Genomic DNA, 14,427 nt, shown 5'->3' on the forward strand with positions numbered 1-14,427 from the left:
GCTCAGGGGCTGCAGGGCTCCGGGGCTGCAGGGCTCAGGGGGGATCGGAGACCCCATGCTGGGCCTCAGGCAATGGGAGACTCGCAGGCGCTCCTGGGGCCCAGCCGCCCGGGGGAGGACTGCCCGGGACCCATGGAGCCTTGCAGGTCTCCGGGGCTCTGCACCAGGGACCCTTGTCCCGGGCAGATGGACACTTGGCAGGCTGCAGGACAGGGGCTCCCAAACCCCAGGCCCTGACCGAAACCCAGGCCCCGGGACCGGTCCCTGCTTCTCAACCCAGCCAGGCGGGGAAATCGGGGAGCCTGCCCAGGCGCAAGGGACCCCTGTCCCGGGCACACGGACCCTCAGGACGTGCGCTCGTTTTCCACACATTTTTTCCAAATTTCTGTGTAGTGGCACTACGCCAACTACGCCCAGCCCTACAAACCACCAGACATGTATTTACTTATAATCAGGGACTCATTAATTCCATGATTCAGAGGTCGTCGCTTTTACCACTCAATTGTAGATTGCCACAGTTACCACATAATTCACCACCTGCTGAATAATATGCAGGTTAAAGGAAAGAAATGTTTCTAACTGAAAAGAATCAGAACATATTAAGCAATGAACTCCGACTGAAATGCAGTTCACAACAGGCTGCCAAAGATTAATGGACGCTTTTCGCCCACTGATCGCTGTTTTCAACCATTAAAGAGGAGAAAAGTCTGCAGAAATAATGTTAATGTAATGGCCTGGCCAAGGGTCTTTAGCTACAGTGTCAAATGAAAATCTAAACATTAAAATACAATTTAAGCAAGGTTAAAATAATGATTCATTATTTGTCATAAAACCTTTCACTATTCATGCAACGCTATGTTTATTTCGCCATGTTCTCAAAGGTGCGGTTGTTTACAGTGTAATAAATGTTTAGCAGAATTCCAAATATTTTGCAACTGTTTTTAAAGTCTAGGATTTTGAATCTTAAAGTGCCTTCTAATGAAGCACACCGATAATAAATGTGTTTTGAACAATAATGTTCAACTATGCAGAAAAGTATTGTGCTTCCAGTAAAGCGCACATTGGAGTGGTATGCTTTTCAGGCTGCTCTGGAGAGACAGCTTTTGTGTAAAGTCATGTTCTGGCAGCAGGAAGTGCTGGGGCTGACTCCAAGCTGGATCACCTAAACTTGGGCACAATGAAGTATGAGATCTCCCTGAAGCAGCAATCGGGGTCAGAAATAGATCAGGCATGGTCTAGAAAATTTCTTTACTTGAAAAACAGAAAAAGTTATCTCCCTTTAACCCTGCATCCACCAAATGACAATACTCAGGAAGACCTATTGGCATCTCCTTGTTAAACAAAAAGGTTCATGGCATTTCTAAAGGTGCCCCCACGCGTTTTCCTCCTCACTTCAGTGTCTGGGTCCCTCCCTCCAGCTGCAGAAATGCAGACAATGCATTCCTACTGGCTCTGGGGTACAGGGAGAGATCCTCGCCCTCATCATGAACCATGCTAAAACAGGAGGGCCCCACTCTGTTTTGTAATTAATACCGCAATGAAATCTTAAAGGGTACACATCAAAAGAATCTCCATTTTTGATGCATTCGATGTTTGTATTTCTAACTTTTTATATTCTCCCACAATGCTTTGATCATGACGTCATCGCTTCATTCAAGCACAGCCTAAAGCTCCCAATATTACCCTTTATATATATATATATATCAACCATTACTTTCCACTTAAACCCCTTGACCTGATCTTCTGTCCTTGCTGAAGTGGTCTAGCAGTAGCCTAGTAGTGGACAGACTGTTCGCCTGATTCTAGGGCCTCTCAAAAGTAACTAATATAGCACGTCCTCACATGCAAATAATGATGTCTCTTTTTGCAGTTCGGATCCTCTGAGTGCATGCTGCCTCAAAAGTATACTCTATGTTACTAAAACCCTTCATGGCAAATGCTGACCTTGTCTCAAGACTCCTGATTGCGGCCTCACCGGTTTTCGTTAAATGACTTTCTCCTTACAGTCCATCCTGTGCAGGCTCCTCTCTTTGAGTACAGCCTACCCTATGTCATGTGCATGTTCATCTGAAGCCCTTTTATTGTATTGTACTTCATCTTAAAGATCATAACCTGTTATTCTTTGAAAGTCATACCCTGCAACCTAGCAATCCCTAATCTCTCCTAGCTGATCTGCTAATCCCATCAACCGTCTGCATAAACCCATGTACTCCCAACCCCCATTAATGATCACATCTAACTCCTACTAGTTTAATACACCACAAATAGACAGCAGTGGATGCATGGAATGGTCACCCGCAGAGCACAAGACAAATCCCAGTAGTGAACCCCAACAAATAACCACTAGATTCATCATGAACCTTGTGTTCAGGAAAAGTGCGCTGCCCAGAGTGGAACACTTCAACGCCCCTTCAGGGGTAGTCAGCACTATATAAATGCAATCCCAATCTGCCTTGATACTGATATCAAAGCCGAGGAGGAGCCTCGCTGATCAATGAGATGTGGAGGCTTGATGGCAAAGCCGGGCTGCAACTGACCCCACCACAGTCTGCACAGCCATGGTTTGTACTTGCAGTGCAAGAGCAAAGACTGGGCTGATGGCTGCAGGGTCTGTGGAGATGCAGAATACAGGAACATTAGAAGGAAGGGATTTTCCGCCTCAAGTACATACATAGCAGAACCTTGATTACCTCTTCTGAGGTCTTTGGATGCGCCTTGCTGCTGTGTCCCAACCTAGTCCTGTCTGAGGAAGCTGCGTCCCTCTGCCCATGGAATGAGACTGCTCAGGGTCGGATTGGTAAGACGGGCACTCAGGCAATGGGCCAGTATCGGAGTTGCAGCTGTGGGCTGCTTTTTTGGGCAGCGGGTTGGCCGCTTTGGGCTTTCTGTGCTGTGCTTCTATTACCCCCCTCTTACCAGGGAGGTGACACTCTCAGTCTGTTACTGGGCCAGCCCATTAATGAATGCAGATTTGGCAGGGTGCCCGAGAAGAGGCCTCACTTATATTCAGGTGTGGTTCACTAGTGTGAACTAATCTGTGCACAGAGTGCAGGCAACATTTGCATTTTGTGATCGCAGTGAAGTCCAGAAAGCATGCCTCTATTAGAGTAACACCCCCTCCTTCTTTTCAAAAAACTTAAATCACTGAAGCAGTATTTATCGGAAAGGCACAAGCCGCAAATATGGGCCACTTTTTTTTGCGTGCCCGGGCTGATTTGTTTATCCCAATCGAACCCTAACCCTGCTGCCTTCCTTCTGGAGAAGTGAGTCCTGATGCTACTGGCCCTGCCTGTCCCAACTCACCCTTTTCTCCTGCCCACGGGCACTGGCTTTACATGGCCCTGGTCTTGTGGCTGTGATTATCGAGCATAGTATGGGGTAATTATACAACTCCCACAGCGCTGCTTGCCATTCCTTACATTGGCATACCATAGTTCAGTGGCTTACTGTTCCTGCCACGGCTCAGCAAAACCAACTGGGCTTTTCATCCTTGAATAAAAACAAGCACAACTGATTTAGCCCTAAGAAAAATATCTTATTCAAAACAGTGCTAAACAGATAGAATGGCATCAGGCACTATATAAAAAAATAATTATTAATGCATATACATATTTTTACATTTATAATCATGAAGCATTATACTAAAAACCCCTGTGGTGTTAGAGATTGCGCTCCTGCTTGGGTGTGTGTAGAAGACAGAATTAAAATGCGGCGCCTGCTCGTGGAAGCTGCTGCCAATTAATACCAATTAACAGAGTTCAACCCGTTATTAGAAAAAATAGAACCGTAAAACCTGGCAGAATTTAACAAAATGCTGCCGTCAGGTTTGTGTGCGGTTGACAGAAGAGAAAAGTGAGGCTTTTTTGGAGAAAAAAAAACATATATTGGCACGGTGACCATGAGGAGGCAGCCTGGCTTCCGCCACCCATTGTTGTTCGTTGGGTTTGTCATCGAAAATGCCCTCTCCTGTGACATCATCCAAAATGGTGGGACCCCCGGAAGAATGAGGTGTGTGCGTGGTACAAAAGACTCGCTCCCTCTCTCCCGTTCTTCGACAGACAAGTCCTTGACGAGAAGGCCACAGAATGTTCATAGAAGGGCCCCTCCGAGAGCCCCCCCCCCCCCACCACCCCCCACTTCTCACTTAAGCCCAAGAGACCTCAGTCTCCCTTGCTCGAGCCCTGCTGGCCATCCTTCCGACCCTCTAGCCTTCATCTTCTTTACCATTGGAGTCCCGTTGGCATTTCTCACCAGGGACCTGTTTGCCGTCCTCTCATGCATACTGTCCGTAATAGGAAAGGAAGACGTCCCGACGGCCAACTTTCATCCAGCCCCTTTCCTGCACGTGGTAGAGGTCCACATTGCCACCGGAGTAGGCGTCGCGGTGCGTGGCGTGACTGACGGCTCTCTGTGCCAGGTCGTAGGCTTCCGGGATAGACATCTCGTAGTGGTAGCCGGAATCCAACACGCCGTAGGCATAGGGTGACCCCGAGCCCACTGAAAACAGATGCCCTTTCAGACGGCTGCCATCACTGTACACATAGTAGAGCGCGGGGCCAGTGCGGTCCCAGCCGCACCGCATGGAGGCCACGCACACGTCCATGCCCCGGTAACGGTACAGCATGGTCGACAAGAGCTTGGCTGCGCCAGCCACTGTTAGCCGGTGCCCGTGGCACAGCCCGTAGAGGCGGCACTCTCGCGCCAGCACCCGCACCCAGGTGGCTGTAAAGTGAGGAAGTACTCCTGCAAGTTGTATTCTGAAGATTAGATGTTTATTTGGTAACAGCGTTGTACAGGAGAAACAAGCCCACAACCGTCACCCAACAGCTCACGAAGCAACTGTCTTAATAATCAGTTATAAACAGCCGCAACGATAACACTGGAATGAAGGGACATGTTAAAGGTATACAGAGCGCGCAGAAGACACTTAAGACATCAAAGTGCTAGCGCGTGAATAACAAGTCGCTCTTAAAGAGAAAGAGCGACTTGTTACCTTAACATCATTTCCCCTTTTTTAAACAAAACAAAAATAAAAGAATAAACCACAAAGGTACTTATGGACAAGCAAAAATGATTAGCATCAAAAACTAAACAATTGATTGAAGTAGTAAAGAACCTATTACCTTACAGCTACTTACATTAAATAATAATCCTTAAATCTTTGAGGAACAGAAACATTACGATGTGCAACTCTAGAAGTGACCGATGTAGAAGGAATATTGGGTGATGACTGAACACTGGGTAAAGGATCATGACACAAAGCAGTTTCTGAATCAATAACAGTGGGACAATCATTATGTAAGAGATTTCCAGATGCAACGTTGTTCCTGTCTGAAGAGGTTGAGGGAAAGTTGTCACAGAAAAAGTCCATGCCAAACCCGAATCCATCAAAGTCTGAAGTACAAAAGCTTTTCTTCTTTGTAGAGATGATTTTCAAAGCTTGATCATTTGTAATTTTAACCAGACTTCTCCTATTCCACCACCCCCTCCTATCATTCAATAAAATCGCACTTTTTGCCACTTGAATAACCTTGACAGGTAGTGTGAATCTGGACTCTCCTTTCTTGACTCTCTTTGGTTTTTTAATAAGTACCCAATCACCCACAAAAAATGGTACGTCCTTGGTGTGCTTAGAATCATGGTGATGTAAAGAAATAGAATCATGTTTACACTTTACTTGTTCCTGAATTCTCTGTAAATTCCCCATAAGAGTAACATCAGCATTAGTAATATCCTTAACCCAATGGGGACACAGGTGTGAAACTGGTACTCTGTTGCGCAGTAGCTTAAAAGGAGATATATTTGTGGTACTGTGGGGAGTATTATGATAGGTCCACAGTTTCTCTTTTAGGAATTCCTCAACTTTAAAACCAGAAGACAGAGCAGTTTGAACTCCTTCCTTAAAGAACCTGTTGATGCGTTCAACTAGTCCATTAGAGGAAGGAGAATAGAGTGCCACGGTAAGGTGTTTGATTTGAAAATCCTCCACAAATTTCAACATTTGATGAGACCTGAAGTGTGTTCCATTGTCCGTCACAATCTGTCTTGGAGGACCCTCAATATCAAACACATTCCTCAAGAATTTGATCACAGCATTAGTATCAGGGGAGGCTACCAAATCAAAATAGACCCACTTAGAAAAATAGTCAATCAATACCAAAAGATGTCTCTTACTGGCAGGAAGCAGATCAAATGGACCCGCAAAGTCTAAAGCAACCTTTTCCCAGGGCGCATCAGGTAGTGGAACCATATGAATGTTGGGCTCAAATGTCCTCCAATGTTTATCAGAAATGAAACAGGTATTACAGTCTGAAATCCATGTCCTCACCTGTGAATCCAAACCAGGCCACCAATAAAACTGTTTCAGATTACGAATGGTGGCAGACACACCCATATGTCCTTCATGACTCTTCTTGAACAGAAGATGTCTAAACTTTGTAGGAGGGATCAAAAAATCATGTCGGAGTAAACACTCATTGACAATAGACAATTCATCTGATACCTGAAAATAAGGTTTAATGTGGGCAGGTAAATTTCTTTCATGAGGCCAACCTGATTTGACATAAGTCATGACAGTTTGAAGGATAGTGTCATCAGAGAGTGCAACCAACCATGAGTCTTTGGTAACCAAAGGATCCTCCAGTAAAATGTCATCAATGAGGGCCACCACACATTCCACTTCATCATGAATACTTGATGAAGTGTCATCAATGGGCATCCTCGAGAGGCAATCTGCCCGACCATTCTTACCACCAGGTAAGTATCTAATGGAGAAATTGTATTCATGCAATTTAGAGAGAATTCTCACTAATCTGGCTGAAGCCTTGCCCGTACCATTTCCATTGAGCAAATAAATGAGAGGTTTATGGTCGGTAAAAATGTAAAAATGAGTTCCCCAAAGAAATGTTTTGAACTTCTCAATTGCCCATGTACAGGCCAGTGCCTCTTTCTCAATTGTACTGTAATTCTTTTCTGATGAAAGGAGGGATCTCAAGGCGTAGGCAATAGTGTGTTCCTTCCCTTCCGAATGCTGTGATAAGACAGCACCCAGACCTAATTGGCTGGCATCTACAGTTACATAGCAGGGTTGACCAGAAATAAAAGATGCCAAAATAGGTTCAGAGGTAATTAAAGTTTTGATTTCACAAAAGGATTTTTGTGCTTCTTCAGACCAGACAAAAGTATTTCCCTTGTGCAATAATTCTCTCAGTGGCTGAACTATCATAGAATAGCCTTGAATAAACCGAGAGTAATACTCGCAGAGTCCCAAAAAGGATCTGAGAGTGTCCTTATTTTTCGGCGAAGTGCTATCTCTAATAGCAGCAATAAGAGAGAGTTTAGGTCTTATACCATCTTTTGATATACTATGGCCTAGGTAATCCAATTTGTCTACCATGAATTTGCACTTCTCCCTCCTAAGAGTAATGACAATATTTCTAAAAACAGACAATACTCTCTCTAAAATAAGATTGTGTTCCCTATTGGTTTCTGCAAAAATGAGAACATCGTCCTGAAATGCCTGTACACCAGATATGCCCTTGAGAATGGTCTCCATGAATTTTTGAAAAACACTTGCCGCAGAGGCAAGACCGAATGGCATGCGCAGATATTTGAATGCGCCAAATGATGTGATAAAGGTTGTAAGGTCTTGGCTCTCTTTGGCAAGTGGTATCTGGTGATACGCTGATCTAAGATCAAGTAGTGAAAATACTTTAGCTTTGCCCAGATTTGTTAAAAGATCATGTACCTTGGGTAAAGGATGACAATCAATGATAATGTTTTTGTTGAGGGTGCGAAGGTCCTCACACAAGCGGATCTCGTTTGTCTTTTTCTTCACGATAACAATTGGACTGACCCACTCTGATGAATCTGTGGTTGTAATAATTCCCTCCTTGCACAGTTTGTCAAGTAGGGTCTTGAGATCCTGCCTGACACTAAGAGGGACAGACCTTACCTTGTGTACCACTGGAGCTGCATTTTCTTTGAGTTTAATTAGGTGCTCAAACTTTTTTATGTTACCAATAACATCACAAAATACTTCGTTAAACTTGTTAATTACATTTGCAACATCGGTCTCAGCTTCGCTCTCAATGAAATTAATAGATTGTTCTGCAAGGACGATTGGATTTTCAGCTCCAGGAATAAGCATAATACCTAGTCTAGCCAGGTCCTTCCAACCAATTATATTTTCCCCTCTGATAGCTACATATATTTTATTTGTGATCTTTCTACCTAAACATGAAAGTATATCAATGAAATAACCAGACATATCAATGTTTTTGCCCCCGAATGCTTTAGGATGAACGTCTGAGTGAGAAAGTTGTCTATCTTTGTATTTTTCTGCGAATAAAACATCAGAAATGATTGTGATGGGGCACCTGAATCAGCCATCATCTCAATGGGAATACTGGATACGGTTGCAAGACAAAATGGTCCCTTTATGGAAATGTCTTCTATGTTATCATCTGAAATTGTGAGAAACATTTGACCCAAATCTTGCGCACATGTGTTGGGAGTAACTTTAACTGAACTCACTTTAACAACACTTTTACCAGACTTACAAACTGACATGAAATGGCCTAATTTGCCACACTTTGTGCAACGTTTAAATGAAGCCGGACAGCTTGGGTTATTGCCTAGGTGATTCCGAGAACCACATCTAAAACAAAAATTATTCGGTTTTCTAAAGGGAACCTTGTTAAACTTGTTTCTGGTGTCTATGGCTGATATTTGAACATCGTCATTTGAAACTAGTGATACTGATGAAGTTGGAGACTGAAGATCATTAGAGATAACTTTTGAAGAAATTATGGACCTCTCTATACCCTTTGCTATCTCTATTGTCTCACTCAATGTTGGGTCTCTGCACCCTAATAGTCTTTCTTGTATTTTTTTGGACGCACAGTGATATACAAATTGATCTCTAAGGCACGTGTTTAATACTGCTCCAAAATTACATGTGGAAGCTAAATGTCTCAAGATTGAAATGTAATCTTCTACAGATTCATCTACATTTTGTTTTCTCTTCATAAAATTAAAACGTTCCAGAAGTATACTTGGTTCTTCTGTAAACTTTCTTGAGAGTCTCGCTAGACCTTCAGCATACACATTCCAACCCTCTTGAGCTCCTGCCGGGGGTTGGATTTGGGGTAAGTTATTGAACACTTTTTGACCTTCAAAGCCTAAATGACCATACAGGAGTGCAAACTTTCTTTTTGGATCAAATTCATTTGCATCATTGGCAACCAGATAATTTTGAAATAAATTCAGCCAATGTTTCCAAGGAACAATCGGTTTACCTGGTGAAGGTAAAAAGTCAGAGATGTTCAACAGATGACCATTTGAAGCCATAATGGATAGTAATGTCAAACTCCCAAATTGAAATGTTCAAAGTGTGCCTGTCACTAGAGACACAGGTAGAAATAAGTGCTGTAAGATCCAGGTATCTGTTATTTTAGTTTTGAAAACATGTAAACTTCCCTTAAAATGGTTTAAATTAATGGTGTGTCCATCACCGATGTGTGGGCAAGCCTTACCGTCTTTGTAAATGTCCCCGCGTTGAAACCAGATTGAAATTCCTGTCTGAAACGTCCCAAAAACGGAGGAATATCCTTCGTTGGTAACGTTGCTAGGCAGCTTCCTCTTCCGTCTTTCATACGGAAAGCATTTCGGCCCAAAATGAAGAAATTCTTGAAGTAATCCCTCTAGCCGTGTACGCGGGGAGCGTCACGACGTCAGAGGGGAGGTGCCAAAATCATGATAGAGTGAAATGCCGTCCTTCGTGAGGTCGAGACAGAAGGTTGCTGCAGCTTCGTTGATACGCGGTGATTTCTCGGGTGAGAAGCTGTTGAATATTATTTCCGATCGGTGGGCTCGCTTAAAAGGATCCTTGTCGCCAAATGTAAAGTGAGGAAGTACTCCTGCAAGTTGTATTCTGAAGATTAGATGTTTATTTGGTAACAGCGTAGTACAGGAGAAACAAGCCCACAACCGTCACCCAACAGCTCACGAAGCAACTGTCTTAATAATCAGTTATACACAGCCGCAACGATAACACTGGAATGAAGGGACATGTTAAAGGTATACAGAGCGCGCAGAAGACACTAGAGACATCAAAGTGCTAGCGCGTTAATAACAAGTCGCTCTTAAAGAGAAAGAGCGACTTGTTACCTTAACAGTGGCGCAGTCCGCAGAGCTGCCGGAAGTAGTGGCTAGCAGGTGACTGTGTACGGGATGGACCTTCTCTGCGAACGGACAGGCCACCAGTGGGCCACAGGAGGCGCGGGTATCTGCAGCCACGATCACCCCGTGCTGGAAGATGAAGGCCAGCGTGGTGGTGCCGTGTGTGGACTCAAGGCGGCAGCCTGGGGGCACACCGAGGCCCCTGCAGGCCGTAGGCAGCCATGCATCACTAGGGCTGATAGCTGCTGGACCCTGGGGTTCACTGAGCCCACACACTGCCTGTAGGGCCATGGTGCTCCAGCGCCAGTGTGACGAGGTCGCCGTGGCCCTTGTGGTTTATGCCTCACACTGCCCTGCTCTTGTAATGTGGGTCCACCCCTCACCGAACACACCCACCGACACGGCTTCTAGAGGCCCCGTGCCCCACGCATCCATCAACATGGCAGGTAATGGCTTTGGATTGATCATCACCAACACCTTGGACGCTTCCAAGTCAGGGTCACGCGTAGGGATACAATTCCAGGCGTCACGCTCAGTGAGTTCTAGGCGTCACGCTTAGAGGTAGCATTCCACGCAGCCAAACACTACGTTAGAATGAATCTTCACTATTTAGAAAGCTGTGATATCATTTTCCCTGCATCTCCCCACTCCCTCTTACCTAACACTTCACGACTGTCAGTGCTTATCCCAGGAGTAAGATAGGTATAGGAATTCAGATGCAGTATGGAACATTAAATAACACTTGATAGCAACAATGCCCTGTCGGTGACTTACATTAGTAAAAAGAGAATCACTTCATTTAGAGGAAACTACAGGAGGGGCACAATTGCTTACATTTTAAGTTACACGCCGTGGTGGCCTCTTGGCTCCAGGTCAGGCCCAGACCCTTAAGGTGCCCTCAAGCAGGGGTTTCCAGTCAGCTGTGCCCTGTGCAGGTGTTCTCAGATAAGAAACCACTCCTCCTGGCTAGCATAGTCCAGTTCCTCCCCCGTCTCAAAGTAAAAAGAAAAAACCACACACACACACATTCTCTCTCTCTCTCTCTCTCTCTCTCTCTCTCTCTCTCTCTCTCTCTCTCTCTCTCTCTCACCAATCAAACTGGAGGAAGCAGTGCTTTGCAATGTGCTGTTTTGTTGGGTGCAATTGGTTGAAAGTTTATTCGTTGTCTAGTTTCACAATTACTTACCTGTGTAAATTTGCAACATGACTCTGATCTAGGAAGATCTCTGTGGATGTGCTAAAAGATCTATAGGGGGGGGGGGCATTGCTCCAGCAGAACATAGCATTTTCACTATGTGCACCACATCTCGGGTAGGAGTCCCAGACAGTACAAACGCAATGGGTCCTTTTGGGCACTTCTCAGCCCTTCAGTGGGGAGAGCTTGTAGGCCTTTCTCCACAGCGGCACAGGTACAAAGGGCCTGTGCCCCTTGACTAAACTCTACCTGATACTACTGTCAACCTGTTGAACTCATTCGGCACCAAGTATAACATGGCTCAGGTGTCTGATCTAAATCCAGATGTAGAATGGAAATACAATTCTCTCAACCGTCCCTGGTGTCCATATGATTAACCATCACTGCATCCTTTCCGGGCTTACAGAAACCTTACCTTCCAACAAGATACCGTTCTGTGCATGGGACATGTTTAGTTCTACAATGCCTTGAAAAAGGGACAATTGGAAATTTCACCTAAATAGTGGACCTGCATTCCTGGCCTACTGATACAATGGGGTACACTGTAAGTACGCACTCGGAGGAATCATGTCACTGATCCCCCAGCTTTGAAGAGCCTGGCTTTCTGTTATTATCTTCCGACTGAAACCTGGGCACCGCCCACAAATTCGAACGAATGCCCTCCTCACTCCCCAGAAATTGCATCATTACCAGTCAATATTAGTATCAAAACAAACCTTGGAAAAAACTATGTTCACAGATCTGTTATATCCTTGCAAATGAGAAGTTCGTTTACTTTACGAGGTTCTGGATCTGTGTCATTGAGGGAGAACGCACTTTCTTTGAGCTGGTGCCCTTCGGGCCAAAGCTAGTTTATTTTTTTGTGATTGATATGTAGTATAACTTCTAAATCTTTTTTTTTTATTACGGTTTTAGAGTTTCTATAATGTTTTTATTCAGGTTGAATACAGTAAATTAAAAGTTAGCATAGCATGTTATTTAAGACCTAATGATTTATTGAAGTATCAATGTTTTCTCAAACAATCTTTTCACCTCTTACATTTAAAGTATTTGAGAACAGTCTTATGGTGGTCAAACCTCCTGCTGTCACAGGTGCGGAACTGCACCATCGCACTACGATCCTAGGTACACTAGGCGGAGATCACTCAGGAATGGGAGGGTTGACACATTGAGCATGTTCTGATAGTCTGTCAGTTTAGCAGTCTGATAGTCAGTCTGACAGGTGGTCAGTCCAGACCTTGTCCACCGCACTATTCTTTAGGCCTGGGCTTTGGGGCACGTGGAGGACTTTGGAATTCTACCAGCCAACAAGCAACTTTACCTACTTGCCCGTTGACCCTCATGAAGGGGGAAGGTCAAAAACCAGGATTATAAATTGATTTATCTATAGCTGGGTGATATATAAAGAGGTGTTTTTTACCCTGTCCCCTGGACACCATCTAGGGGGAGCCGCTGAGTTCAGTGCCCCTGACACCGATCCTGTTATCAGTGGTCTGAGGGTTCATAAAGGTAGTAGCAGGAACAGAGATCAAACCTGATTCAAGCGTCTAGGCGACTTATTTACTGTGTGTCGTTTCCCCTCCCTGCACCTATACCATCAGCAGCAAAGAGGCCATCTGCCATATTGTTACTCTCTGTGAGATACCAAAGCCGTGTAATAACTGCTTCTATGTTAGGTTTAGAGGAATTTATAACTTAGAAATTGGTTGATTTTCCAAGGATACTTGTGGTCCTGTAAGGGTAATTTTAGCAGTGGCTTAACAGCATCATGTACCCAGCAGGCACCAGACCAGATGCCAGAAAAGAATTTGCAGAGCTTTGTGACGTGTTTTGCTGCCTTCATTGGACATGAACCCCTTGGATAGCATTGGGCTTATGCATGTCTAAGATCTGTTTGAACTGTGATTCCGGCACCTACTGTAAGTGATTCAATAATGATCAAGAGCTATTTGTATCCTCCACTTGCTACGAGGCTGTGGAGGGACTAAATTAGATGCCTGCGGATTGATCTGCCCTTTTCTCCTAGAGGTCCTCCATGATGACACCTAGATCTGGAGGGGGGAGGGAGGGATTGGTCCTTGGGCGGGATGCAAATTAATCCAAGGGTAAAGCAGAAGGTTGCTCATGTAGCACAGTAAATATACTTATAAACATTACTGTTTCAAGGCGCCTGTAGTGCCCAGCTACATCCTCACAGTTACATATTTAAAAAATGCTTAAAATCATTATGCGTTTCAAAACATGCTGCATCTGATGCTGTTTATTTTGCTTGGTAACCGGCTTTTTAACCTCTTGACCACTTTATATTTTGTTTCTTAAATCACAGTATAATTTCACTCTAGAGACTCTAGCGTTGTATCTGCCGTTTAGCGTCCCCAACTTCGACTCCATCCTTTTCCAAGAAGTGACATAAGCTGTGTCTTGTTCGACATTTGGGGGCCCATTAGGATGGCGGATGGACCTGAGTCGGCCCGCCATCCTCGCAGTGTTGGGACTGGCCGCCAGACGTGCGGCGGTCCCTCACCGTTAATTAGACATAGCATTAGACAGCATATTCGACATTGACATTTGACATTGCGGCGGCTGCTGCTTACAGGAGCACCCGCCAAAAAACCAAAATGGTCTGTTGTGCATTTGCATGCACGACCTGGCAGGCACCGCGCAGTGCCTTCCACCTTGTGCATGCAAATGAAGGGGGGTACCATGGGTACCCCCAAGTGCACCCCCCACCCCCGGGGCCCGCATAGGGCCCCCAACAGACATCCCCGCCAGCCTTTCCATGGCAGCAAAGCCACCATGGAAAGACCTTCACAACACACCATCCTAATATCGATGGCGGTGCCTGCTAAGCACTGCCACCATATTAGGTGATTTTTCCATGGCGGCTTCGCTGGCTCGGTGGTGGCGAACGTCACAACATCATAATGAGCCCCCATCATGATGGTGTAAAGTTCATTTACACGGCTCAGGTGGAGCTCTGACAACTTTCGATTCACCCAAGTTACAAGGGCTGTAACAATGTGTTGTGATCTCATGTACACTTCATTCCA

The 14,427-nt window shown here is 44.9% G+C and overlaps 1 protein-coding gene across 1 annotated transcript; it reads right to left on the minus strand.

Moving 5' to 3' along the window:
• Window positions 1-4,273: 4,273 nt before the first annotated feature.
• On the minus strand, window positions 4,274-10,473 carry LOC146830546 (proteasome subunit beta type-11-like). Its single transcript, XM_085603755.1, has 2 exons — window positions 10,164-10,473; window positions 4,274-4,722 (listed from the first exon to the last, which is right to left on the minus strand). Exons 1-2 carry the CDS (start codon window positions 10,471-10,473, stop codon window positions 4,274-4,276), a joined length of 759 nt encoding a protein of 252 aa, XP_085459881.1.
• Window positions 10,474-14,427: the final 3,954 nt, after the last annotated feature.

The sequence above is a fragment of the Triturus cristatus genome, chromosome 5_1, assembly GCF_964204655.1.
Source record: "Triturus cristatus chromosome 5_1, aTriCri1.1, whole genome shotgun sequence".
NCBI lineage: Eukaryota > Metazoa > Chordata > Amphibia > Caudata > Salamandridae > Triturus > Triturus cristatus.

Coding starts and splice junctions, on each gene's coding strand:
- LOC146830546 (XM_085603755.1), bottom strand. CDS start 10,473: ATGGCCCTACAGGCAGTGTGTGGGCTCAGTGAACCCCAGGGTCCAGCA. Junction 4,723..10,163: donor CGCCACTGTTAAGGTAACAA/GTCGCTCTTTCT, acceptor CTCACTTTACAG/CCACCTGGGTGCGGGTGCTG.